Source organism: Choloepus didactylus, chromosome 21, assembly GCF_015220235.1.
Source record: "Choloepus didactylus isolate mChoDid1 chromosome 21, mChoDid1.pri, whole genome shotgun sequence".
Lineage (NCBI taxonomy): Eukaryota > Metazoa > Chordata > Mammalia > Pilosa > Megalonychidae > Choloepus > Choloepus didactylus.
Genome location: NC_051327.1, coordinates 47,052,260 through 47,079,155, shown reverse-complemented (window position 1 = coordinate 47,079,155; position 26,896 = coordinate 47,052,260). Strand labels below are relative to the sequence as shown.

The window sequence follows — 26,896 nt, the reverse complement described above, 5'->3', positions numbered from 1 at the left end:
AAAGCAGCATTATTCACAATAGCCAAAAAGTGCAAACAACTCACATGACCATTGACTGATGAATGGATAAATATAATGTTGCATATCCAAACAATGGAATATTACTAAGCCATGAAAAGGAACAAAGCACTGATACATGCTACAACATCCATGAACTTTGAAAACATTGCATTAAGTAAAAGAGAACAGACCCAAAAGGTTACCTACTATATGATTCTATTTCTATAAAATGTCCAGAATAGGCAAATCCGTAGAGACAGAAGGTGGATGAGTGGCTGCCGGTGGCTGAGGATTAGGGTTAGGGAAGAACAGTGACTGCTCTTTTGGGGGTGATTGAAATGTTTTAAAATTAGATAATGATGATGGTTGCACAACACTGTGAATATATGAAGAAACACTCAATTGTACACTATGAAAGGACAAATTTTGTGGAATGTAAATTACATCAACTTTTAAAAGTTAATGATCTAGAACAGGTGATTAGACATATTATTTAACGTTACAATGATAACCAACAGAAAGACTACTAATAAAATTATAACAAAAATTCAAAAGTGGAAACAGTGTGAGCAAGCGAAATTCTTTGTCCTTCACATCAGGGAGTCAATACTATTTAAAGTTGTAAACCATCATCTTTACAGGTGGATTGGTGGACCACCAGAAGAATTAAAAACAGACCACCTTAAAAGTGGTCACCTCAGGGATATAAGGGAGGGATATGGGATTCTTAGTAGTAGTATTTTTTGTCCTTACTATTGTATTGTATGACATTTTTATTTTTCTTTTTGTTATATTTTTTATTATTCACCAAAAAACCCCACACATTTTCATAATAATCAATATGTTCAAGTGCTGACTGTGGTGATAAATGTACAACTATGTGATGATGCTGTGAACAACTGACTGTACACTGTGGATGCTGTATATGTTATGTGAATATATCTCTATAAGATTGTAGGAAAAATATAAATAGAGGTAAAAGTGCAGGAGAAAACATGGAGAGAAGGATGTACCTATTTACTACTGATGAGGAGGCAGAATGCTGTAACCTTTATGGAGGTCACTGTGGTGGCTCCACAAGAAGCTAAGTATGTGGGGCCATAAGGTCCTACAACCTCATTATGGGGTATGTATTTGGAAGATCAGAGAGCAGAGACATGAATGGACATTTGCACATTGGTGTCTATGGAGGCAGTATTCGTGATCGGCAGTGGGTGGAGGTGGCCTAAAGGTACACTGACTGAGGACCAGAATGGTGAACTGTGGCACATATGCATGCAATGGAATATTGAGCAACTATGAGAAGGAGTGAAGCTGTGAGACACACAATGAGGTGAATGGATCCTGTAGACAGCATGTTGAGTGAAGTACACCAGAAACCAAGGCAAATACTATAATACCTCACCAATATGGACTAACTACCATGTGTAAACTCAGAATTAAATCTTAGAGCACAGTCTAACAGGGAGATGATTATTGTAATGGTCCCTAGATTGTAAGCTCTTAACAGCAGTCAAATCTATTCCTGAATTGTAATGGCTATCTCCAAACTCTGAGTTGATCCTTTAATGTATAACCTGATTGATCTCTGGAACATTGGGTATCTGTGTCACACCTGAAACTCAGAGCTAGAGCTCGGCAGATATGAATGTCAGTATTAATGCATACAGCAACTGTCAAAAAAAAGAAAAAAGCTGAAATAGAGCCCAGACTTCAATTAGAGATATAAATAAAGCAGATCTGGTTAAGACTAGGGCAAATCAGGCCAAAGGGTAAAGGTTGAAACTGACTGTGTGTTCAGACTTCAACTTCCATGTGAGACCAAGGGAAGAGATGTTTATTTGGTGTAGGATCTGTATTTTCTAAACAATATAACTTCTACAGTCAGTTTGTTCAAACACTACAATTACATGGAACTTTGAATAGGAAGTGAGCTCTGGTAGGTCTGTATAGATTAGAATGAAATAGCAACACATCCTAAAGTAATATGGGTGGAGAATAAAAATATATATTCAGGGCCCCCCCTGAAGAGCTGGGGGAGAATGCAGAGGTGTTGGACTTCCTCACCTGGATTGTTGCTGATGTTCTCACAAACATGTGGCACTGACAGCTTGATGTGCTGAGGCCTCTGTCTTGGGGCTTGCCCCTATGAAGGTTGTTGCTGCAAGGGAGAGGCTAAACCTGCTTATAATTGTGCCTAAGGGTCTCCTCTGAGTGCCTTTTTGTTGCTCAGATGTGGCCCTCTCTCTCTCTCTCTAACTAAGCCACCTTGGTGGGTGATCTCACTGCCCTCCCCCCTACATGGGACCTGACTCCCAGGGGTGTAAATCTCCCTGGCAACATGGGATATGACTCCCGGGAGTGAATCTGGACCCAGCATCATGCGATTGAGAACATCTTCTTGACCAAAAGGGGGATGTGAAATGAAATGAAATAAAGCTTCAGTGGCTGAGAGATTTCAAATGGAGTTGAGAGGTCACTCTGGTGGACATTCTTACGCACTACATAGATAACACTTTTTAGGTTTTAATATATTGGAATAGCTAGAAGAAAATACCTGAAACTACCAAACTCCAACCCAGTAGCCTTGACTCTTGAAGACGATTGTATAACAATGTAGCTTACATGGGGTGACAGTGTGATTGTGAAAACCCGTGGATCACATTCCCTTTATCCAGTGTATGGATGGATGAGTAGAAAAATGGGGACAAAACCTAAATGAAAAATAGGGTGGGATGGGTGTTCTTTTTTTATTTTTATTTTTTATTCTGATTCTGATTCTTTCTGGTGTAAGGAAAATGTTCAAAAATAGATTGGGGTAATGAATGCACAGCTATAAGATGGTAGTGTGAACAGCTGATTGTACACCATGGATGATTGTATGGTATTATGTGAATATATCTCAATAAAACTGAATTTAAAAAAAAAGTGGTCACCTCAGAGGGATGGGAGAGAATGGGGATATTTACTTCTTCATTTAATACCCTGCTAATTAAATACACTAACAAAGGAAGAAGAAAGGAAGAAAAAATAGTGTCAGAGAAGTTATGGTTGCACTTTTTTGTGTTCTATTTTACACTTAATTATTGTATGCAGAAATCACTGAATTGTTGACTTGCATAATCTATCTTTTCCCCAATGGACTTTTCATCCATTGGAATTAATTAGTCTGGAATAAAAAAAAAATGCAAGACTTAATTTAGCCTTTGAAATCTTACATCCATTCAGGTAGTTACTCTACTAGTAACACAAAAAATGTATTCACTACAATCCTCTGCCTAAAAAGCTGCCAATCTCCAGTGAATTCCCCTTCTGGCTCATAGCATATCGAGAAAACAAATCACGCAAATAATAATAATAATAATAAATTTAAACGTTTTTGGTTCTTAGTGAGATTACAATTAAGGGATCTGTTTGCTTTTTTTTTTTTTTTTTTTAATGTGGGAAGTATGACTTTAATCCAGCCTTTAAGAAATTAGCATTGTCCTTTATATATTGATATATTATTCCCACAAAGATTCTTGCTTTCATTTGGTTGAAAAGGGGCCAAACATCAAGAAGAAGGCAATTTCTAAGATAGTTTTTTGTTGGTGCTGCCAAAGGCTTCTGAATCTCTTACGTGAGGAGATGGAAGAGAGAAAAGAGGTTTCCCCAGAGACCCTACGAAACCAGCCAACTGGACAGATGATCTCTTTGCCCCTAACAATTTTCTGGGTATGCTATACTCAATTTCAGACATCTGAAGAGCAACGCATGCCCGAAACAAATAAAGCTTGAACTATCCGGGGTGAATCGGTTGTGTACAGTAACCTATTGAGATGCTATTCACACTCTCATGTTTAGGTTTTGTTCCGTACTTTGCAGTTTGGTCTTGCAAAGCTGAGCTACTTAGGACCTCAGAAAGCAGGTCTTAAATGTTACTGAGCAAATGCCAAAATGATCTATTACTCGAGGAAGTCATTGGAACATAGTGCAGAGGTGCTGAAACATTTATGGAATTTTACATTCCCTATTGTCTTATAGGCCTACTGATAGATAGATATATGTCTGTACCAGAAAACCATGGTGGGATTTTTTCAAAGAAGCAAAGTGGAATCATTTTCAGATACAGTTTTGTTTGCTATATTACCTTGTTTCTAAATGCTCTCACCCTTCATTGGCTGTGGCACACTAAAACTCATGCCCATTGAGGCAATTCTCTGACCTCATCCATCTTGTAATTTTACTTCTTGCCTGTCTTAACCACTGGACTGAGTGCTCCAGCTCTGGGCACACTCATCCATCACATTTTGTTGTACTTAGCTGTTACTTATTTGTCTTTCTTCTAGACTATATTGTCCACAAGCTGTGCATATATTCTAGAAGGCTGTAGGGTGGCATGGGTGCCTGGGTTTTCAGATACATGTAAGTATGTATGGAGGGATGGGGGTAGATGTGTTGAAGAATGGGTAGGGGTGGGAGGAAAGAGGAATAGGTGGGTATATGGAAGCATGAATGGGTGGGTAAGGTAGTGGTGGGCAGGAGGGCAGCTGGAAGGAGGGTGGATGGGATGAGTGGGTAGGTGGGCAGGTGGGTGAATGGAAGAGGGGTGAGTGGGCTGATGGAAGGCACGAGGAGTGGGTTGATGGATGTATTTGAACATCAACTCAATCCCTGTTGAGTACATAGGGATGAAGAAGGGATTAAGCTGGAAAAGTGGGTGGAAGAAGGAGCTGCTGCATTCTCCTCCGTAACTTTCATCCCTTAGCAGATGCCATACTTGCTATTATAGCCTCCTTGGCCATTGTTTTTGGAACCAAAAAAAGCGATGGAATCCAAGGAGAATGGAAGGTGGTGTGGATGCAGTGCCCTCTGGTGGCCACGAGGGGGTTGACTGTGGGCATTCCACGTATTTTCCTTTTGTATTTTTTCATTGTTTATTCCTCCCCAGTTCCCCTACCTCCACCCCACCCAAACCCACCCCAACAGAACATAAATTCCATGAGGACAGGGATTTTTGTCTGTTTTCTCAGTGTATTTCTGGCATCTAGAACAGTGCTTGGTACATAGCAGGCATTCAATAAATATTTATTGAATGAGTGAATGACAGATGTCAAACCCTGCCCCACCGTGTTATTGATGCGGGACCTTGGGCAGTTCTCTTAACTTTATAGAGGCTCGATTTCCTCGTGGTGGCCATCCACCCTCTCAGCCACACCCAACTCTTCCTACTTCCCTGACCCCATCAGCCCGGTTTGCAGATGCTGTTTCTCTGCCTGCTTTCCTTCTTCTCCAATCCCACTGCCACCTTCTCTCCAATCCCCTGCCCCGACCCACAGTTGAGTTGTAGGGGATTCTCCATCAGCCCCTCCCTGGTCTCCCTGCAGCCACTCTGGCCCCCTCGAAGGCATCTTCCTGCAGTGGACTACATTTAAACTGCAAATATGCTTATCTCACTCTCCAGCTCATATCTGATTGCTCTTGGGACAGGATCCAATCCTGGAATCATTCTGCAGCCTGCACCCAGCCCATCTCCCAGCTACCTCACCGCTCCTAATCCCAGCTTCAAATCTTATAGCAAACAGTCCAAGCCGTGCCCCCCACCACCCCCTGCCAGCCTTTGCCCCTGCAGCCTCTCCCTCCTGGAAACCCAGGTTATTGCAAGGAGGTCTGGGATCCCCTCTGGCAGTGGAATCCCCTCCCCTGGAAGTTCCTGCAGGGCTGACCCACGCCTGGGTTTAAGGGTGAGCTTGAAACTCAAGCCTGGCAGAGTTTCTTTCTTTATTTTTTTAAACTTTTTATTTTGAAATACTTTCAAACTTCCAGGACAGTTTCAAAAATAATACAAACCCCATATAGAAAACTCCAACATACCTACATCTCCCCAGATACCTAGATCTATCGGTTTTAACATTTTTGCCATTTGCCACATGTTTCTATCTATCCATTAGTCTATCAGTCCATCTGGCTATCCATCTATCTATCAATCAATTTTATGAACACTTGAGTGTAGGCTGTGTATATCCTGCTCCTTGAACATTTAACACTGTTGCGAACATTTCCTAAGAAAAAGGATATCATTTATTGTTTTTCTTTTTTAATTGGAACACCTGTGAGTGCACCACAGCACCCACCCATTTGTCTCATTCCAGCTTCACTTTCCATTCCCCTTATTTTATCTATCTGGTCCCTGGAGGCATTTGTGTTGGCAACTCCAGGTACCCACTCCTCCCTTCCGCCCAATTCCCTCCTGGATCCCAGGCGCTTCACCTTCCAATTCCCAGCTTGCCCATGGTCCCACCTTCCCTACCCTGATGCCCTGGAAGTGCCCCTGGTTGTGCGCGGGCTTGGCACTCCCTGCTAGGAATGAGGAGCTGGGGCAGGGAAGGCCATCTGGCTGAGCAGGTCCCTGTCTCCCCTGCAGGGAAGCCAGAAGCACCCAGGGGAGGGCGTGGGGATTTGGGAGCCCCAGGGGGCCCCTTTGGGCTGTGTCTGGTGGGAATGGCTCCTTCCATTCAGGGCACCACCACAGGCGACGTCCAGCCCGGCAGCAGCTCCGCCGCCTCCTCCGCGCGCAGAGCCCGGCCCGCAGGTGCTCAGTGCTGGTTTGTTGCTGGACGGAGGTCGTAGTTGATCTGGGGCTTCAGGCTCTGAGATGAGTTCGTTGTTTTCATTACCTGCCCCTCTCCCAGGGCCCTCTCTGGTCTTCAGGGTTGAAGAGGGGATCAAGTAGTGGGTCACCGCCCTCAACAGCAGCCTGGGAACCCCAGAGGCCCCCTGGGGAGGGAGACTTTGTGGATAAGAGCTGTTTTCTTCTGCTCAGGCATAGAGTGGAGAAGAGAGCAGGTTCAGGGAGGGGAGAGGCAGCCCCACCTCGGCCCCCCTGGGAGGAGTCAGCTGGGGACCACCTCCCCCTCTGGAGAGAGGTGAGTCCTGGGCTTGACATGGGGTAGGGGAACCAGAGCGGGGAGCAGGGCCTCAGGGGTGTGCGTGAGGCAGGGAGCTGGGCTCAGACTCTCTGCTGGGCTGCAGTTGACTGGTCCTGAGTCCTGACTCACTGAAGAAGGGGTTTTTGCACATGGTGTCCCACCCGCCCCCCTCCTTTGGTTGCCCTTTGGTCTGAGCCCAGCTGCTCTGTACCCACCATGTTCCCCCAACGAATAGAACAGAGCTTCAGCACAGAATGGGGGTGTCCTCCATCCTGGGGGCAGCCGCTGGCCGAGTGTGTTGGGGACCCTGGAAGTTAGGAATGGAGGGATTCTCTCCACCAAAGAGCTAATAACAGCAGACAGAAGTGAGAGGCAAAATACTTAATAACTGGTACCACAAGATCATCAACCACATGAAATGTTCCAGCCGAGATCAAATATAAGATCCCATTGATTAGAAAACACACACAGGACCACTCGACCAGACAATCGCCAATGAAACTCCGAGGAATGCTTTCCCATCTGTTGAAACTGCCCCCTTCCGGCATCACCGTCTTCTGCCTCAGGGCCGCCGGGCGCGGGGCATTGGAGTGGCCCCTTCAGCAAACAGCTTGAGGGAGAAGTCGAGGGCCGGGGCAGCCTGGGTCAGCACCCCCAAAGAGATGACATCGATGTGGGGCCCGCAGAACCGAGGGAGGTTGCGCAGCGTGATGCCCCCGCTGGCTTCCACGCCCACGTGTGGGAACTGGGCCTTGAGTGCTTCCGCCGTGGGGTGCAGCTCCTGCGGGACACAGGCCCGGGGAGGTGAGAGCCGCCCCCACGCGGCCCCTCTCCAGGGAGCAGACCCCCTCACTCACCTCCGGCTGGAAGTTGTCCAGCAAGACCAGGTCCGCTCCTGCCTGGGCCGCCGTCACGGCCTCGGGCAGGCTGCTGCACTCCACCTCCACCTTCAGGGCGAAGTCGGCAGCCCGCCGGGCCCCCCGCACCGCCTGTCGGGGAGCCGGGAGGGTGAGGGTGAGGGCGGGCCGCCTGGCACCACGGCTCCTGGGCGGTGTGGCTGGCGGCACAGGGACAGGCTTTCCAGAGGCCCCAGCTGGTTTCTGTTGTCTCGGGTTAAACCACATGAAATTACCCATGTTTGTGGGTCCAAAATGGGCAAATAGCAGCAATATTTGGTATTTGGACCTGGGTTCAATTCAACTTAGAATATTAAAACTGCAAGTGGGGGGTGTGGATCTCCCTGGCATCGTGGGAATGGGGGGCCTTCTTGATCAGGATGGGGAGGAAAGAGGAGGCAGATGGGGTTTCGGTAGTTTTCAGTGTGTTGGTGTGGCTGGAGGGAGATAGCTGGAGCTGTTGAACGGTGGCCCAGTGGCCTTGGTTCCTGATGATGATTGTATGGCTGTGTAGCTTTTGTCGTGGGGCCATGTGATTGTGAAGGCCTTGTGGCTGTCCCTTTGTCTGGTGTGTGGACGGAGAAGCAGAAAAATGGGGATGGAAATTAAATGAATGATGGAGGCAGATGAGGGGATGCGATGTTTTGGGTGTTCTTTTTTACTTTAATTTTTCTTTTTTTTTTCTTTTTGGAGTGGGGAGGGTGTTCACGTGTTGGTTGTGATGATGAATGCACGCTGTAGAAGGGTGGACAATTGATTGTACACTTTGGATGATTGTATGGTGTGTGAATGTATCTCAATAAAATTGAATTAAAAAAAAAAACTGAAAGTGGTCCTCAAGAGCATTTTTAGATAGGGAAACAGAAATGTGGAATTAACACAACCTGCCCAAGGTCATAGAACCATTGACACTAGGGTCCCCAACAGTCTGTCCTTTGCTTGGAACGTCATACCAAGCAACGTAAGAACAACCATAAAGATCAACTGACTCCCTGGCCATCACTGTTCGCCAGGTGGTGGCTGAGGGTCCCTGGAGGACAGAGAGGGCTGTGAGAGGGCTGAGGGGTAGAGTAGGGCTGCAGCTGGACACGCACCTTTTCCACACTCCCCGCTGCCACAACGTGGTTGTCTTTCACCATCACCAGCCCTCCCAGGTCGTAGCGGTGGGAGACAGCCCCGCCCACCAGCAGCCCGTACTTCTCCACCAGCCGGAAGCCTGGCGTCGTCTTCCTCGTGCCCGCCACGTGCCCAGACCAGCCAGCCCCCTTGGCGGCCTCCACGGCAGCGGCGGCTGCGCTGGCCACGCCGCTGCAGCGGGCCAGTGTGTTAAGAGCCACCCGCTCCCCCAGCAGCAGGCGGTGGGCAGGACCCCGGACCTCAGCCACCTTGACCACGGGCACCAGCTTCGATCCCTCGGGGAGGAACCAGGAGACATGGCAGTTGAGTTGGGCAAAGACGGCATCGAAGAAAGGCCGCCCAGCCAGCACCCCGGGGGACTTGGCCCACAGTGCCGCCTGCGCGGGGGCAGCCCCGGTGACCACAGCCACATGGTTGAGGCCTGGGCAGTCTTCTCGGAGCCAGGAATCTGCCAGGGCTGCCAGGGTGGCTGGGGGCAGCAGGAGGGCCAGGCCTGGGAGGTAGAAGAGAGAAGAGCTGTTAGACTTAGGCTGCCTCTCTTGTAGCCACGGGTGATAGTGAAAACATGTAACTATCAGTTAAATTGGGCACTGACCAATCAGAATGAAAATCCGGGGGTCCCAGCTCAAGACCCTATGGGCTGGACAAACTTACCAGATCAAGCAAATGAAAATACGGGGTGCTTAGTTAAATTTAAATTCCTGATAAACAAAATGACTAATTTTTTAACATAAATAAGTCCTGGGTAATATTTAGAACATACTTAGACTGAAAAATAATCCGTTGTGTATCTGAAATTCGATTTTAACAGGGTGTTTTGTATTTTATCTGGCCAAAGGTAGTGCTTGGGTCAACAGCTGTTTGCCAACTGGAAGGGAAGTATTTCAGTATTTTAACAGTCCATTCAGTCGTCCTGTGCACACTTCCTGAATGTCACCGTACAGCCTTTCCAGTCTGCCTTGTGTAGAAAAATTAGTTATTTATGAGCTGAAGCCCCCAGTAGGATGTGAGCTTGTGTAGGAGGGAAGGGGGGCTGGATGTCTTTCTCATTCTAGTCTTCTCCATAGCACCAAGTAGCTTAAAGCTGGAAGTTCAGCTCTTTATAGACATGGGGACCAAGGACCACAGAGGGAAGGCAAATCTGAAGTCATATGGCAAATGGGCAAGGAAGAAAGAGCACAAGAAAATTAGGTTTGAGCCCCTGCTCTGTGAGGCATAGCTTCAGGAGCATGAGTGAGTTATTTGTCCGTAAATCAAAGGAATGGACATGGTAGTTTCTGCCCAGCGTAGCCGCTAACGACCCTTCATTACTGTTGGGTGAAAGTTGCAAAGACAGGGCTCAGACACGACATGACACCGCCATCTGTCGGCCAGGAGAAGACCTGCAGCCTCATGGGCACCCCTCACGGATGGGCTCAGCTTCCAGGGAGGGAGATGATTAGATTCCCTGTGAGTGTTTCCCCCACCCCCGCCCCACTTTGGCTCCATGTTGAAGGTAAGGCCAAACTGCTCTGCTCTCAGAAACAGGCTGTCTCTTGTCTAGCCATTCTTCCCCAAAGCCAAGTACCCATCTATGAGTGAGCCACAGTCCTCAGTGTTTGCAACCTAGACCCCCACATTCTCTCCCACAACTGCTCCACGTGGCCTCCATTCCTCCACTCAGTGCCAGCTGTGCCTTGGCTGGGTGCTGGGCGCAAAGACAAAAGGTCAAGGATGTGGTCCATCTCCATCGTGTTCACTGTTTAGGTAGGGACCCTTGATCCGTTCAAGCTGGATGTGGTGGACTTTTCTGTTTTTAAGTGAATTTGAATCCTTCACCTGGTGAGTGATAAATGAACTGTGGAACATCTGTACAATGGAATTCTGCATGGCAATATAAAGGAACTACAGTCACACAAGTAGGATGCATCTCAAATGTGTTATGCTTAGGAAAAGAAGCCAAACTTAGCAGGCTGACTGCTGTATGGTTCCATTTAGATGACAATTGAGAAGAGGCAAAACTATAACGACAGACACCAGATCAGTGGTTTCCTGGAGGTGGAGGCGAGCTGACCATAAAGAGACAGTACCAGGGAGTTTCTGGGGGTGTAGGACAGTTCTGCATTTTGACTCTGGTGGTGGTAATGTGACTGATGCGTCCGTCAAAACCCAGAGAATTGCACTTAAAAAAAAAAAGTGAACTTTACCTTTACTCAACAAAACTGCCTTTAAAATAAAGCACCAAAAAAGCAAATTTGTGGGGTTCACTGTTCTGCTTAAAACTCCACTTGCACTATGTTAGCTCCTGCTCTTAACTTCTGTTTTTCATTTAGTATTCTGACATATTCTGATCTGGGCCAGGTGCTAATTGGTGGGCCGCAATGGTGACGGAGCAAGCAGCTCCTCCTCTTACCTCTCAGGCCTTAGCCTGCGCTGTTCCAGGCTGGCATCCTCTGCCTGGAAGCCCCTTCCCTTACCCTTGTCCCCAAACTCCCTCTTCACCTCTTGCTCTGCCCAAATATCATTTCCTGAAGGGTTTTCCCAGAGCTCCTAAATTTAAGTCATACTCTCGCTCAGCTCCCTGTATTCTCCTCCCCCACCCCCCACCCCCATCACACTTTATTGTTGTTTCTGTTCTGAGGCCAGAAATGGTATCTGTCCATTAAGGTTGGTTTTTTTTTTCAACTTTTAATTTTTAAATACATTCAAATTTATAGGACAGTTACAAAAAATAATACAAATTCCATGCAGAGAACTCCAACATACCCCTAACCTCCCCGCCCAGATACCCAGGACCACCACTTTTAACTTTTTGCCACATTTGCTGTATCATTCTATGTACTTACCCATCTATCTATCTAGCCATGCAACTATCATCTATCTATCTAGCATCTATCTATCCATCCATCTATCTTCTGAATACGTGAGGGTAGGTTGTACACATCCCAGTCCTTGAACACTTAACACTGCCATGTACATTTCCTAAGGCCAATGATAGTCATTTACATAACCACCTTAAGTGCAGCTAATCAAGTTCAAGCAATTTAACATTGATATTAAGCTTATGGTCTATACTACAATGTTTTCATATGTTCCAATAATGTCCCTTTGAGCCTTTTCTCCTCTCTTGCTAGATCCCATCCAGGACCATGAATTGCATGTAATTGTCATTGTCTCTTTAGTTGCTCTTTCAACTTTTACTAGTGGGAACATATATACAATAGAAAATTCCCCTCTCCACCACTTCCAAGCATACCGTTCAGTAGCATTAATCACATTCACAATATTGCAATAACTTCACCACCTTCCATTACTGAAACTTTCCCATCTCCCCAAACAGAAACGCTGCACCCAATATGCATTAACTCCCCATCCCTGCCCCCACCCCTGGCAACCTGTATTCTAATTTCTGTCTGTAACTTGAATATGCTCCAATATTTCTTTGCAGTTACAATAGGGCTTAAATTTAATATCCTAAATCTTTAACAATCTAGTTTGCTTTAATACCAGCTTAATATCAATAATATACACTATGTTCCTAGGCCCCTCTTTTCCCCCACCTTTATGTAGTTCTTGTCACAAATTGCATGTTTATACATTATGAGTTCAAAATCACTGATGGCTCATTACATTTTATGCATTTGCCTTTTAGATCCTGTAGGAAGTAAAAAGTGGAGTTACACACCAAAAATACCATAGACCTGGCATTTTTATTTAACCATGTCAGTACCACCACCAGAAATCTTTATTTCTTCTCATGGCTTCAATCTATTGTCTGGTGTCCTTTCCTTTGACCCTACAGCACCCTCTTTAGCATCTCTTGCAGGGCCCATCTAGTGGCAGTGAACTCTTTCAGCTCTTGTTGATCTGGGAAGGTCTTAATTCCTCCCCCATTTTTGTAAGACAGTTTTGTCTTACAAAATACATAATTCCTGGTTGGCAATTTTTTGCTTTCAGCACTTTAAATGTATCATCCCACTACTTCTTGCTTCCACAGTTTCTAACGAGAAACAGGCACTTAACCCTATCGAGGCTCCATTATAAGTGACATAATTGCTTCTCTCTTGCAGCTTTCAGAATTCTCTCTTTATCTTTAACATTCAGTAGTTTGCTTATAGTATCCGTGGAGTGGGTCTATTTGGGTTTATCCTGTTTGGCATTCGTTGACCCTCTTGGGTGTGCATATTCATGTCTTTTGTTAAATTTGAGAACTTTCCAGACATTAATTCTTTGAATATTCTCTCTTTCTTCTTCTGGGACTTGAACAATGCATATATTGATACACACCTGCTGGTGTCCCACAGGTTCCTCAGGCTCTGTTCACCTTTCTTCTTTCTTTCTTCCTTCTGCTTCTCAGATGGGATGATTTCAATTGTCTTATCTTCAAGTTCACTGATTCTTTCTTCTGCCTGCTCCAATCCACTGTTGAACACCTCTATGGAATTTTTAATTTCTGTTACTGTGGTGAATCTGTTTGGTGACTTTTCATAATTTCCTTCTCTCTATGGGTATTCTCTTTGTGCTTTCCTGATTTCCTTTATTTCTCTATCCATGTTTTCCTTTAGTTCTTTAAGCATGTGTAGGACCATGTTTTTAAAGTCTTTGCCTGGTATGTCCCAGGTCTGCTCCTTCTCATTGATGGTTTCTAATGTGTTAATCTTCTCCTTTGCCTGGGCCATGGCTACCTGTTTCTTTGCATGTTTTGTAACCTTTTTGAAACCTGGACATTTTGATATTTTAATGTGTTATTGCTGAAATTTTAGATTCTGTGGCATCTGTTCCTTAAGTTTTTATCCAGCTAGTGTTATGACAGATGACAGAGCTTTCCTTGAATGCCAGGAGCTAACCAAAAAAAAAAAAAAGAAGGGACAAAAGACAAAAGGAAAACACCATTCCCAGTCTTTGCAGATTGACCTGTGCCAATGCTCTCCTTTTGGGCTGATTCATACAACGAGTTTAGAGAGTTTAGAGAATAGCTCCAGGCCAAAGCATATGGGCTTCCCTGATCCTTTCCATGCAAGAAGCTTATCTTGGACCTGCTTGTGTGGCCCTAGGAACTCTCCCTTTTACTCAGATAAAAATATCGCCTCTTCCCTAGGAGATCGTTTCCGCACAGTCTGGGCACCGCACAGTCTGTCTCACAGCCAGCAGTTCCTTGCCCTAGGCAGCCTGACTTGACTGCTCTCCCACGGCATTCTGTAGCCGAGTTCCATGACCCGCCTTCTACACACAGGAGATATTCTGGGATAGCAACGCCCTCAGGCCACCACTAGACAGATTGGGCCAGGCATACATGCTTCCAGTACGTGCACAAGCTACTCTACTCCCTCCAGAACTGGGACCAGGGATCTGTACTGGGAGTACAGCTGGCTCAATGCTGAGCCAGTGAGTGACGGGGAAGGGGCCAGCCAGGCACCACGAGATCCTACCACTTTTAAGTGGCCTTTTTCTTGATTAGTTGCTTGCCCTGTTACTGCAGTCTGCAGTCCTTTAACTACTTTTTGGAGCTCCAAGAAAGACATTTCTGCCAGTTCTTGCTGGCTGTTCAAATCTTCCATGCTCACTGAATTTTCTGCTGGATCCCAATTACCAAGCACTCTGAACCTAGGAAGTTGGGGCTTTTATGGGTCAAAAAATGGTCCAATAATGGCAATTTCATATGGCTTAGCTTCATCGTAAGTGTTCAGTGATACTTATCCAAGCAGAAAGGCCACACAGTGGAGTGAATTAAAAGCCAGACTTGGGGGCTTCTCCACCTGTGTTCCAATCCTGGCTCTGCCACTTCTAAGTGATCTTGAGCAAGTGCATTGACCTCTCAGGCACCATAGTTGCTTCATCTTTAATGGGCAGAATAATAATAACCACCTCATAAGATTGTTGTGAAAATTAAATGAGTTAATATTGAAAAGCATTTAGGAACACCGGTACCTAGTAGACATGTTTGCTAAAGAAACAACAGAAGCATTCACCATGTGTCGTGGGAGCAGACAGGAAGAAATGACTAAGTCTCTTGAGGAAAGGGGAGTAGTTGTAGTGGCCTTGAAGGATGAGTAATGTTTGCCAGGCAGAGGTGTGGGGTGGGGAGGAGGTGGGCAAGACATTCTAGGCTGAAAGAGCAGGCATTCAAAGACTCAAAAGCAAGAAAATAGAAAGAAATCTGGAGGTCTGAGTGTGGGATTCATGGGGAAAATGGTGGGAGGAGAGGCCAGAGGGGAAAAGGACCGAGCTATTTAGCTGAGGAGCCTGGATGGAACCTAAACATCACAGGTTTTCAGGTGAGGGAGTGATAGGATTATGGTTTTGTTCTACAAGGGTCATTTCAAACACCAACCAAAGATGGATTGGGAGGCAAAAAGAGGCTGAGGCAAATGGTCAGACAAAAAGTGATGAAGCACTGAACTGTGGCAGTAACTGTAGGAATAGAGGGGGCGGGTGTGTGTGTGTGTGTGTGTGCAAATGTGAGAGCTGTTTCTGAAGTAGGATCTACCAGAATTAATAGACATGTAAAGAAGGAGTGGAAATTTTTTAATAATAGCCACCCTTGGGTTTCTGTCCTGAAGTCATGGTTAATTTTATATATCAACTTGACTAGGTCACGGTGTTCAGTTGTTTGAACAAACACGGGCCTAGATATTACTGTGCAGGTATTTCATAGGTGAGATTAGCATCTACAATCAGCTGACTTTTAAGTAAAGGAAATTTACCCTTCATCCAATCAGTGGGAGACCTTAAATGAAAGAATGAAGGGTTCTGAGTAGAAGGAATTCTGCCTCAAGGCTACATCCTCAGCTCCTTCTGGAGTTTCCAGCCTAAGGAATTCAGACTCAGGATTTCAACATTGCTCTTACTGGATTTTCCAGCCTCCACCCTGCTCTATAGAATTCCTCATAGTCAGGTGAGAAAATTCTTTATAATAAATCTCTCATGTGTATGTGTGTGTGTGTGTGTGTGTATGAATATATATGTATGTGTGTGTGTGTGGTACAGAGAGCAGAGCAGGTTGGGGTGGAGGATGGGGGTGGCAGGAGAAGACAATAACCTGCACTTACTGGCCTGTGGGTACATGTCACGGCTGCCAAAGATTTCACCTGCTACGTCATCTGAAACACATTACCAGGGATTATTCCCCTTTTACTAGTACAGAAACTGAATCTTAAAGAAGTTCCCATATTAAACCCTGATGACAAAACTTAGAAGAGGAAGGTGTGGGATGGGGGTTGGAGAATGAATTTGGTTCTGTTGACCTTAAGGTTAAAATGCTGGTAGGGAACATGGATGGCAGGGTCTGGCTGGTGGATGGAAGAATGGTTCTGGACTTCAGAAGAGACATCGGGGTGAGGAAAAGAGATTTTACAGCCACTAGTACCCGAGGGGCTGGCAAGTGAGCAGGGCAGGGGCTGAGACTCACCCAGGGCAAGAAAGAAGAAGAGGGCTCTGGGAAGACCCATATTGCTTATTCATTTATTTATTTATTTATTTATTTATTTATTTATTTATTTGTCTTTATCAGAGAAGTTGTGAGTTTACAGAAAAATCATGCATAAAATACAAGATTCCTGTATCTCCCCCCCCCCCCACCAACACCTTGCTTTGGTGTGGAACGCTTGTTACAATTGATGATAGCATATTTTTACAATTGGGCTATTAACTAAAGTTCCTGGTTTAACTTAGGGTTCACTATGTGTGTAGTGTAGTTCCATGGGTTTTGTTTTGTTTTTTTTTTAATTTTTATTCTGTTACCATAAATACAATCTAACATTTCCCCTTTTAATCACATTCAGATATATATTTTGGGGCTGTTCAATGCATTCACAATGTTGTGCTACCATCAGCATCATCCATTACCAAAACATTTCCCTCATTTCAAATAGGAACCCTGTAAATTTTAAGCTTTAACTTCCCATTCCCTATCACCACTCTGTCCCCTGGTCCCCTATATTCTAGATTCTGACTCTATGAGTTTGCTAGTTTTAATTGTTTCAAATCGGTGAGATCATACAATAGTTTTGTTTTGTTTTGTTCTTAAACACCTGTATTTAAAAGCAAACAGACGATGTAAAAAAGATAGAAGCAGCACCAGGAGAATGAGTGAATGGGAAGGACAAGAGGGTTTCAAGGAGTAGGGTGTGGACAGAAGCAAGTAGAAAGAAGACTGAAAATGAGCCACGGGACTTGGCAACTGGGAGGCCTTTGCCAGAGTAGTTTTAGCACCATGTTATGAGCACAGAAGCCACCTTCCATGGTCACAGAGCGAGTGGGAGGCGAGGAAGTGGAGGCAGTGGAGGCAGTGGGTGTAGACCACTTCTTTCAGATGAAGGTGATAAAGCAGGGCCCCAACCTGGGCTGCACATTCGAATCACCTGGGCAGCTTTACCAACTCTTAGATGCTCCGGCCCCATCCCAGACCAACTGAATCAATCCCTGGAGGGCCGTTTTCCAGGTTTTGCAAAACTCTCCCATGACTCAGATGCACATGAAGGTTAAGACACAGTGCTCACATAAGATGACATGTTATACACCTGCATTTATATGAAACATTCAGAAGCGGCAAATAGATGGAGATAGACGGCAGATGAGCGGTTGCCCGGGGCTGGGGATTACCTGTAATCGTGCACGGAATCTCACTGGGGTGATGGAAATGTCCTAAAACTGTATTTTGGTGATGGTTGCACAAATTGGTAAATTTACTAAAAATCATTTAGTTGGACACTTAAACGAATGAACAAAAGAACCAACATTCCAAGGGCAGGCATGAGCCATTTTGCAACCCTTAGCGAACCAATGGATCCAGTATTAAGCATCAAGGCCAACATCACAAGAAGACAACTGGACACTGGGCGCCCTGCTGGAGTAATCTTGCTAATAAAACCAAACCTGAATCCAATCAGACTTCTAGAGGCAACCACCAATTTACTATCACACCAGAAGACAGAGCGACATGTTAAACTATACCATGGTGATGCAACCAGCAAAATTCAGACTGTGGGAAACTCCATCAGAAAAATAACCTAAGTTCTTCAACTAATAAATTGCAAGGAAAACAAAAAAATTAAAAGAATCTTAAAACACATATTAACCAATCACAACGTGTGGATCTTATTTGGATCCTAACTCGAACCAAATGAACAAAAAAATTAGAACATTTATGAGACAACTGAAAATTTGTATTAGAAAACAGTTTGGCTATTTGAAAACATTGAATTTTTTTATATATATTTAGTTGTGATAATGATATTGTGATTATAATAAAAAGAAAAGTCTTGATCTTTTAGATAATGCATGCTGAAATGTTCAAGAAGAAAAAATATGACAGCTGGCTTGCTCTAGAACAATACTGGAAGGTAGAAAGTCCATAGGGGTGTGGGGCTGAATTGGCCAAAAGTTGATGGTGGTTGGGGCTGGGTGATGGTACACAGATGTTCACCATACTTTTCTGTCTCCTTTTGCATGTCTGAAATTCTCTATAACAACAACAAAAAAAGTAAAAATAAATAAAGAAGGAGAGGAGAGAAAGGGCCCCCATTTGAGATAGAGGGACAAGGTCAAGGAGAAATTTTTAGGATATGATAGGGCAGTGATTCTCAACCTGGCCTGCAAACATGCGGAGCTTTAAAAAGGAGGTGCCCCAAACAGTAATATTTTAATACTCTTTCATCAACAGTAACAAATGTACCACACCAATACTATGGGTCAATAATATGGGGGGGATACGGAGTATGGGAGGATTAGGGTTTTTTTTTTTTATTTTTATTTCTTTTCTGGAGTAATGAAAATCTTCTAAATTTGATCATGGGGCTCTATGAATAACCATGTGATGATACCGTGAACCAGTGATTGTATACTTTGGATGGTTTCTATGCTGTGTGAATATATCTCAATAAAATTGTGGGGTTTTTGTTTTTTGTTTTTTGTTTTTTAAATGGTGTCCTGGACCCCACTTCCAGAGATTCTGATTTTTTTTTTTCAAATGCTTTTTATGCATCTGTTGAGAGAGTCATGCGGTTTCTGCCCTTTATTCCACTATTACCCTGTATTACATAGTTGATTTTCAGATTTTTTTTCCCTACTAAGTTTTGGGGTAGTTTCTCAGCAATCCATAACCAACACAGCTGGATATCGGGGAAATAATTATTCATAAATAAATATGTATGTAAATAATATTGGAAGCACCTTTTATACTTAAAAAAATTTTTTTTCCCCAAACATTCTGATTTCATTGATCTGGAATGTTGCGACATAATTCTAATTCATAGCAGAGTTGAGAGCTAGAGAAAGAGAGTAATGGTTCCCAAACTTGGTTCCTGCCATCCACCAGGCACTTGGCAGGCACAAATCCCCTCCACAGTCCTTCAGGGTAGGTATCGTTCATTTTTCTAGATGGAGGACTGAGGCTCGGCAATGTAAAGGTAAGTCATTACCTACAGTCCAGGGCTGGAAAATGATCCACGTGGTCTCAGGTCTTCCCCCTCAGCCCCCAGGTACTTTTGGAACACCAGGTGTGTCCTCCACCAGGCCTGACTCTCTTGCCACCCTTCCCTTGAGATAAATTGCTCTGACTGCCTGTTGTAGGGGCACATGTTACACACACCATGTTCCATTTGTGAAAAATAAACAAATACGTCTGGTTTTCTTTAGGCCTGACTGCCTCATGCATTCAACAAGAGGGATTCCTGTGGGTAGCTTGAAAGTGTGGGATCTCCCAGTCAGCAACTGTCACTGAAAGGAACTTGAGAGAGGGAGAGCACTGCTCTGGCAGCTGTGACAGGAGAGCTAGTTGAGCGAGACTGCCCCGAGAAAGTGCTAGGCTGGAGACAGCTGTAACCACGCAGCCCTGATGTGTAAAAGTTCTTTGCTGGGACAAGAGTGAGTGCTAGTTGAGCGCGATTGCCCAGAGAAAGTGCTAGGCTGAAGAGACAGCTGTAACCATCTGGTCCTGACACGTAAAAGTACTTTCAAGATGCCTGGACCACAGATGATGGTTTTATCCTGTGGGATGGAAACTTCATGTCTCCAAGTGATGCCTTCTTAATTGGCTGCCCAGAGTTTTATTAAAATTGGCATCTGTTTCTGAGAGGCTCCAAAGCCAGTTGGGGTACTTTCTAGACCTCTTCTCTCTTCACAAATAACGCCAAGAGATACAGATAAACCAATGACTGACACAGTGCACGAACACTTTTTCCCTCTGGCACCCTTGCTCTCCTCTTCTGGATTTTTTACTTTGCTTCTGTGCTGCCCCTAACCAGACAGTGGCTCCTTGCCTGGAGGGATTATGATCAGAATCAGAACTTCCATCACTTCATCTTTCATTCAATCATTTAACAAATGCTTGTTCATGCCTTGGCCCAGTGGGGCACAAAAGGACGCTCTGTGGACATGCCTGAAATGAAGAGAGCAAGCCTTTGTTCTTAATTTTATGTGTAATGATGTAACTGGTGCTTGGCAACAAATGCTGGCATTCCACGAGGCAGGCTGAAGTGTTCTGCAGCCAAAACCAGGCAATGGTGGACCACTCCAACTAACAGGAAAAAGGTAACTTAAGGAGATAGAAGATTAGCCTTTATGATTTTTTTAAAAATTCATAAATTCTTCAAGAGCCTTGACTCTTGAAGACAATTGTATAACAATGTAAATTACAAGGGGTGACAGTGTGAATGTGAAAACCTTGTGGATCGCACTCCCTTTATCCAGAGTATGGATGGATGAGTAGATAAATGGGGACAAAAACTAAATGAAAAATAGGGTGGGATGGGGGGGACGATTTGAGTGTTCTTTTTTACTTTTATTTTTTATTCTTATTCTGGTATAAGGAAAATGTTCACAAATTAATTGGGGTGGGAGTGCAGCTGAGAGTGACATTATGAAGAGGAGCTACAGCCAAGAGGGACACTTTGAAGAAAGCACAGGAGCTGCAGATGAGAGACAGTTTGAAGATGGCCGTTGAAAGCAGACTCTTGCTCTGGAGAAGCTGAGAGAGGACAAATATCCCAAGTGCAACTAAGAGTGACATTTTTGAGGAACTGCAGCCTAGAGAGGAACATCCTGGGAGAAAGCCATTTTGAAACCAGAACTTTGGAGCAGACACCAGCCACGTGCCTTCCCAGCTAACAGAGGTTTTCCGGACGCCATTCGCCATCCTCCAGTGAAGGTATCCGATTACTGATGTGTTACCTTGGACACTTTATGGCCTTAAGACTGTAACTGTGTAGCCAAATAAACCCCCTTTATAAAAGCCAATCCATTTCTGGTGTTTTGCATTCCAGCAGCATTAGCAAACTAGAACAGATTTTGGTACCAGAGAAGTGAGGTGCTGGTGCTGCTGTGTTTGCAAATACCAAACATGTTGGAATGGCTTTTTAAATGGATAACGGGAAGATTCTGTAAGACTTGTGAGAAGCTTGATGGAAAAGGCTTAAACTGCTTTGAAGAGACTGTTTGTGGAAATATGGACTCTAAAGATACTTCTGACGAGGCCTTGAACAGAAATGATCAATGTGTTGTTGCGAACTGGAAGAAAGGTGATCCTTGTTTTAAAGTGGCAGAGAATTTGGCAAAATTGAGTCCTGGTGTCAGATGGAAGGAAGAATTTGAAAGCGACAACCTGGAATACTTAGCTGAGGAGATCTCCAGACTATGTGTGGAGGATGTACCCTGGCTTCTCCTTGCATCTTATGGTAAAATGCGAGTGGAGAGAGATAAACTTAGAACTGAACTCTTGGATTCAAAGAAACCAAAAGCTGATGGCTTGGAAAATTACAGGCTTCCAGGGGGTAGAATCCCAGAAGCTACAGCTCAACGTGAGGATGTAACAAATCATGGAACCCAGCCGCCATTTCAGTGTCAGCCAAGACTGGAAAAGGAGTTAAGCAGAAAGGATTTGTGGAAAGTCCTACTGTCTGATGCCTTTGACCCCTGTGTACTTAATGTGAAGCCAACAGAATTTTTGTGAGATCTTTATAGCCAGAGCCATTGCCAGTCTGGACTGCAGGAGACAGACAAGGAACAAATTGAAGGAAAAATTTCTTGAAAGACAGAGCCATGGAGGTTGAAGTCTGGAGTCAAGAGGCCTTGGGCTGGGAGAGTGGAGTGGCCCACACACATGGAAAGGGTGAGTTTGCCCGGGAGGTCGAGGGTGGGCATTCTGCCTCAATGCTCTGGAAGAGTTTTGCCACCCCAGGTCCCAAAGAGGGTGGAGCACATTCCCAGGGAAGTGGGGAGAGCCTGGCTGCCACCACACTGTTCTGGAGGGGTTGAACGTGTGTCCCAGAGATGGAAGGGAATACGGGAGCTGCCCCAATGTTTGAGGAGGGTGGGGCCAAGAAGGTGGTCTCCCCAATGTGTGGCTATGTTGGGCCACTCACCTAAGTGTTTGGAGAGGAAAGGGCTGCCACAAAGGCCCTTGGGAAGGGTTAGACTCCTGCTCTCTCAAGCCCCAAGGATGCAACGTCATTGTGTTAACGACTCTCAGACTTTGAAATCTAATGAGTTTGTCCTGTGGGTTTTAGGAACTGTTTTGGTCCTGTTAACCCTGTTTTCCTTTCAGTTTCTCCTTATGGCAATGGGAATGTTTATCCTATGAATGTCCCTCCTTTGTATATTGGAAGCACATAACTTGTTCTAAGTTCACAGATCCACAGCTAAAGGAAAATTATGCCTTAGGACTGACCATGCCTATAATTGATTTTGATGGAATTTTGTACTTAACCAATGTTACTGAAATGATTTAAGTTTCTGTGGTATTGTGGGATGAATGTATTTTGTATATGGAAAGATAATGTCATTTTGGGGTCCAGGGGGTGGAATGTGCCAGTTTGAATGTATTATGTCCCCCCAAACGCCGTTATCTTTGATGTAATCTTGTGTGGGCAGACATTATCAGTGTTGATTAGACTGTAATGCTTTGACTGTTTCATTGGAATGTGCCCCACCCAACTGTGGGTGATGACTCTCATTGGATAATTTCCATGGAGGTGCTGCTCTGCCCATTCGGGATGGGTCTCAGTTGAGTCACTGGAGCCATATAAATGAGCTGAGGGACAGAGGGAACGGAGTGCAGCTGTGAGGGACATTTTGAAGAGGAGCTACAGCCAAGAGGGACACTTTGAAGAAAGCACAGGAGCTGCAGATGAGAGACAGTTTGAAGATGGCCGTTGAAAGCAGACTCTTGCTCCAGAGAAGCTGGGAGAGGACAAATATCCCAAGTGCAACTAAGAATGGCATTTTTGAGGAACTGCAGCCTAGAGAGGAACGTCCTGTGAGAAAGCCACTTTGAAACCAGAACTTTGGAGCAGATGCCAGCCACGTGCCTTCCCACCTAACAGAGGTTTTCCGGACACCATTGGCCATCCTCCAGTGAAGGTACCCGATTGCTGATGTGTTACCTTGGACACTTTATGGCCTTAAGACTGTAACTGTGTAACCAAATAAACCTCCTTTATAAAAGCCAAAAAAAAAAAAAAAAATTGATTGGGGTGATGAATGCACAACTATATGATGGTACTGTGTACAGTTGATTGTACACTATGGATGATTGTATGGTATGTGAATATATCTCAATAAAACCAAATTAAAAAAAAACTGTTGATTGCTGCTACTCACCTATAATAGAATCTGGTAGGAAGTACAGCATGATAATAACAACAGATTAACCCTTTTAATCCTCACAATGACCCTATAAGGTAGATACTATTATTATCATCCCCATTTTACAGATAAGAAAACTGAGGCACTGGAAGGGTAAGTCGCATGGCCAGGAAATGTAGAATCAGGATTATGAATCTGGGCAGGCCAGCTCGAGTCCACTCCCTTACCCACCTCACCACTACCATTTAATCTAGCAAAAAATTAAGCTTTTTAGTTATTATATGTTTATTATATCAATGTTCACAGAGTGAAGGGTGAAGCGGCCCTGTCTGGGAGTCAGACTCAGGTCCACCACCTACCACTGTGTGACCTCAGGCAAGTTGCTAACCTCTCTGAGTCAGTTTCCCAAGGAACTGATAGAGCTACCGTGAGGATGAAAAGGAGATATTTCACAGAAAGTGCCTGATCCCATGTGCACAGGTCAATTTTGTTATTCCTTCTATTTATTTGTTGATTCGTTCAGCAAACACCAGATGGAGATAGAGGACTTTTTGCACCCAGTCCCCAAGCCAACATGATTGTCGAGCTGCAGTCAGGATTCAAACCCAGATCGGTATTATTTCAAAAGAGAAAGACAGGCTCAAAGGGACACTGTGGGGACATATGAAAAAATTGGAATATAGATTGCAAGCTTGGTATCTGTTAAATTTCTTGAACATGGTAACTGTATTTAAGGTGGTGATGTATGTGGATACCCTTGCTCTTAGGGAATGTACGTGGCAGTTTTCAGTGCTCAAGGAGCATGATGTATACAACCAACTCTCAAACGTTCAGCAAAGAGATGGCTGGATGGATAGAGAGAGAGGTAGGTACGTAGATAGATAGATAGATAGATAGATAGATAGATAGATAGATAGGTAGAAAGAATGATACAGCCAATGGTGCAACATGTTAAAGGTAGTAGGTCTGGGTATCTGGGGGTGAAGGGGCGTTATGCTGGAGTTCATTGTATGGGGTCTGCATTATTTTTGTAATTGTCCTGTAAGTTTGAAATTATTTCAAAACAAAAAGTTTAAAGGAAAAAAAAAAAAGACAATGGAGATGGAAGGTTGCCAGTGCTTTTGTAAGCGTCCTCCTGCTTGGGATCCCCACTGGGCCGCTGGCCCAAGGGCTAGTTGTACTGTCCAGGCCTGCATGGGACCAGCAGAGGCCCCCAGTCGAGAGAAGGTCAGAGGCTGCAGAAGCCCAGGGAGGGGGACGTTTGTGCAAATGCAGGGAGCTCAAGGACGGGCCTCCACAGTGCACCAGGCACAGGCCAGGAACCTTCCAAGGGTCATGTCATTCGTCCTCCCACAACCCTGTGAGCAGGAAAACTATCACTGCCATTTTATAGATGCAGGGAAATGTGGCTCGGGGAAGTCAGATGACTACCCAAGGCCAGGCAACCCGCCCCTGAGGAGCTCCTGCCCATGGCCCCCTGGTGCCATCCGTCCCCTCCCTGGTGGCTGGAGAATCACAGGACTCACGCCCCCCCACCCCCACCCAGCTGCAGGCAGGACAGGGCTCTGGCTCCCTCCTTCTGAGCTGCTGGTGGGGGAGCGAAGTCCAGAGCTCCTGCCCCACCGGCCTCCCGCCGCCCACCCCCCTCAGCCCCTTTCTTCAACAGAGTGCCTTGGGGATCCAGTATTGGAGAGAGAAGAACGAGAAGAGGCCTGGGGAGTGGGAGAACAGAAAAGTGCTTGGGAGTGCTGGGGGGATTTGGTGAGGTTGAAGGGAGGTGGGGGAAGGTAAGACAGTAGGCTGGGAAGACCAGAGGACAGGCAGTGTCTTCCAGAGGACGGGCTAAGGGGCTGAGATAAGTCAGGAGGGAAAGGAGATGGGGGTAGACACGGAGAGAGGGGGGGAGGGGAAGGGATCCTTTACCTTCAGGGTCCATGATGGCTTGAAGCTCTCCGGCCGGTGTGTCCCGCTCAGATTTGGGCCTGCGGCTGGGATGGGGCTGCCAGGCGGAGGGGAGAGAGGGGTGGATCTACCCTGCCCCCAACCCCAGTGCTTCCCGGGTTCTCTGGGGCACTTCCTGCTCTCCTGCAGGCTCCCCGGGTCTGCACCCAGACCCCTGAGCCAGGGGAGGAGCTCTGAGCTGTGGACTCTGAGCCCGAGGCCCTGTCCTCTCCCCATACCCAGCCCCCGGCCCTCTCTGGCTCTCCGCTCAAGGCATGAGGCTGTGAAGGCCACAGTGAGCTCCCTCTGGCGGGCTGGAAAGCCTTTTTGATGGTGTACTGGGAAAATCATGGGCCTTAGACTTGGGTTCAAGTCCTAATGCCATACTTTTTTATCTGAAATATTTTTTTTTACCTTTTGCTGAGCCTCAGTTTCCTCAGCTGTAAAATGGAATCATACCAACCTCATGGGTTGAAGTGAGAGTCAAGTGAGAAAACTCTGCAAATGACACAGAGTAGAAACTCACTTTTTACTCTTCCCAGGACACTTCAAGGTCATGAGTAGATCAGAGCTGGGCTTCTGAACCAGAACACTGGAAAACTGCTGATAGCTGGTACTGGGACTTTGGGCAAGTTTCTGCCCCAGGACTGTCACATCCTCAGTTTTTCATCTGAAACTGTTCTTACTAAAGTCACAGGTACCTCCACATTGACAAACCCAGTGGCCTCATCTCAGTCTTCTTTCAAATTTGGTGTTCCCTCAGTGTGGGAGGGTCATTTCTCTTTTCCTGTGGGGCACACAGCTAAACTACATTTCCCATGCTCCTTTGCAGTGAGGCAGCCATGTGACTGGAGTCTGGCCAATGGAATGTGAGCAAAAGGGACATGTGCCACTTCTAGGCCCGGACTATAAAAATCTACCCCACATCCTGCCCTCTTTCTCTCTCTTCACCCACCAGCTGGTTAAAAGCAGGGGACTCCCAGCCCTAGGAGGATAAGGGAGCCACAAAATGGAAGGAACATTTGTCACCAAATGACCCTGTGGAAGGTCACCCTCTAAATACCAGCACTGAACCATTACATAAGCAAGGAAAAAATTTCTCTTGAAGGGCACTGAGACTTGGGGGTTGCTTGTTACAATGGTTAGCCTGCCCTAAGACACTAAGATTCTCTCCACAGCTCTTTTTTTTCTCATTCTACAGAGTGATTTTCCTTTCACCTTAGGTCAAACTTGGACTAGAATAGTAGTCTCATCTTGGGCCTCACTTCCTCCATGCAGTCTTCCTGGATGCCAGGGTTAATTTTTTTTTTTTTTTTAGTATCATCACACCATTTTTTTTTTCAATTTTATTGAGATGTATTCACATACCTGCAGTCATACAAAGCATACATTCAATTGTTCACAGTACCGTTACACAGTTGTGCGTTCATCACCAAAATTAATTTTTGAACATTT

At 45.3% G+C, this 26,896-nt stretch overlaps 1 protein-coding gene across 1 annotated transcript; it reads right to left on the bottom strand.

The window, feature by feature from the left end:
• Window positions 1-7,024: 7,024 nt before the first annotated feature.
• Window positions 7,025-25,683, bottom strand: QPRT (quinolinate phosphoribosyltransferase). Its single transcript, XM_037813611.1, has 4 exons — window positions 25,424-25,683; window positions 8,899-9,434; window positions 7,766-7,897; window positions 7,025-7,689 (listed from the first exon to the last, which is right to left on the bottom strand). The coding sequence occupies exons 1-4, from the start codon at window positions 25,434-25,436 to the stop codon at window positions 7,471-7,473; spliced, it is 900 nt and encodes a 299-aa protein (XP_037669539.1). The 5' UTR covers window positions 25,437-25,683; the 3' UTR covers window positions 7,025-7,470.
• Window positions 25,684-26,896: the final 1,213 nt, after the last annotated feature.

Coding starts and splice junctions, on each gene's coding strand:
- QPRT (XM_037813611.1), bottom strand. Junction 7,898..8,898: donor CAGCGGGGAGTGTGGAAAAG/GTGCGTGTCCAG, acceptor GCTCCCCGACAG/GCGGTGCGGGGGGCCCGGCG. Junction 7,690..7,765: donor TGGACAACTTCCAGCCGGAG/GTGAGTGAGGGG, acceptor TGTGTCCCGCAG/GAGCTGCACCCCACGGCGGA.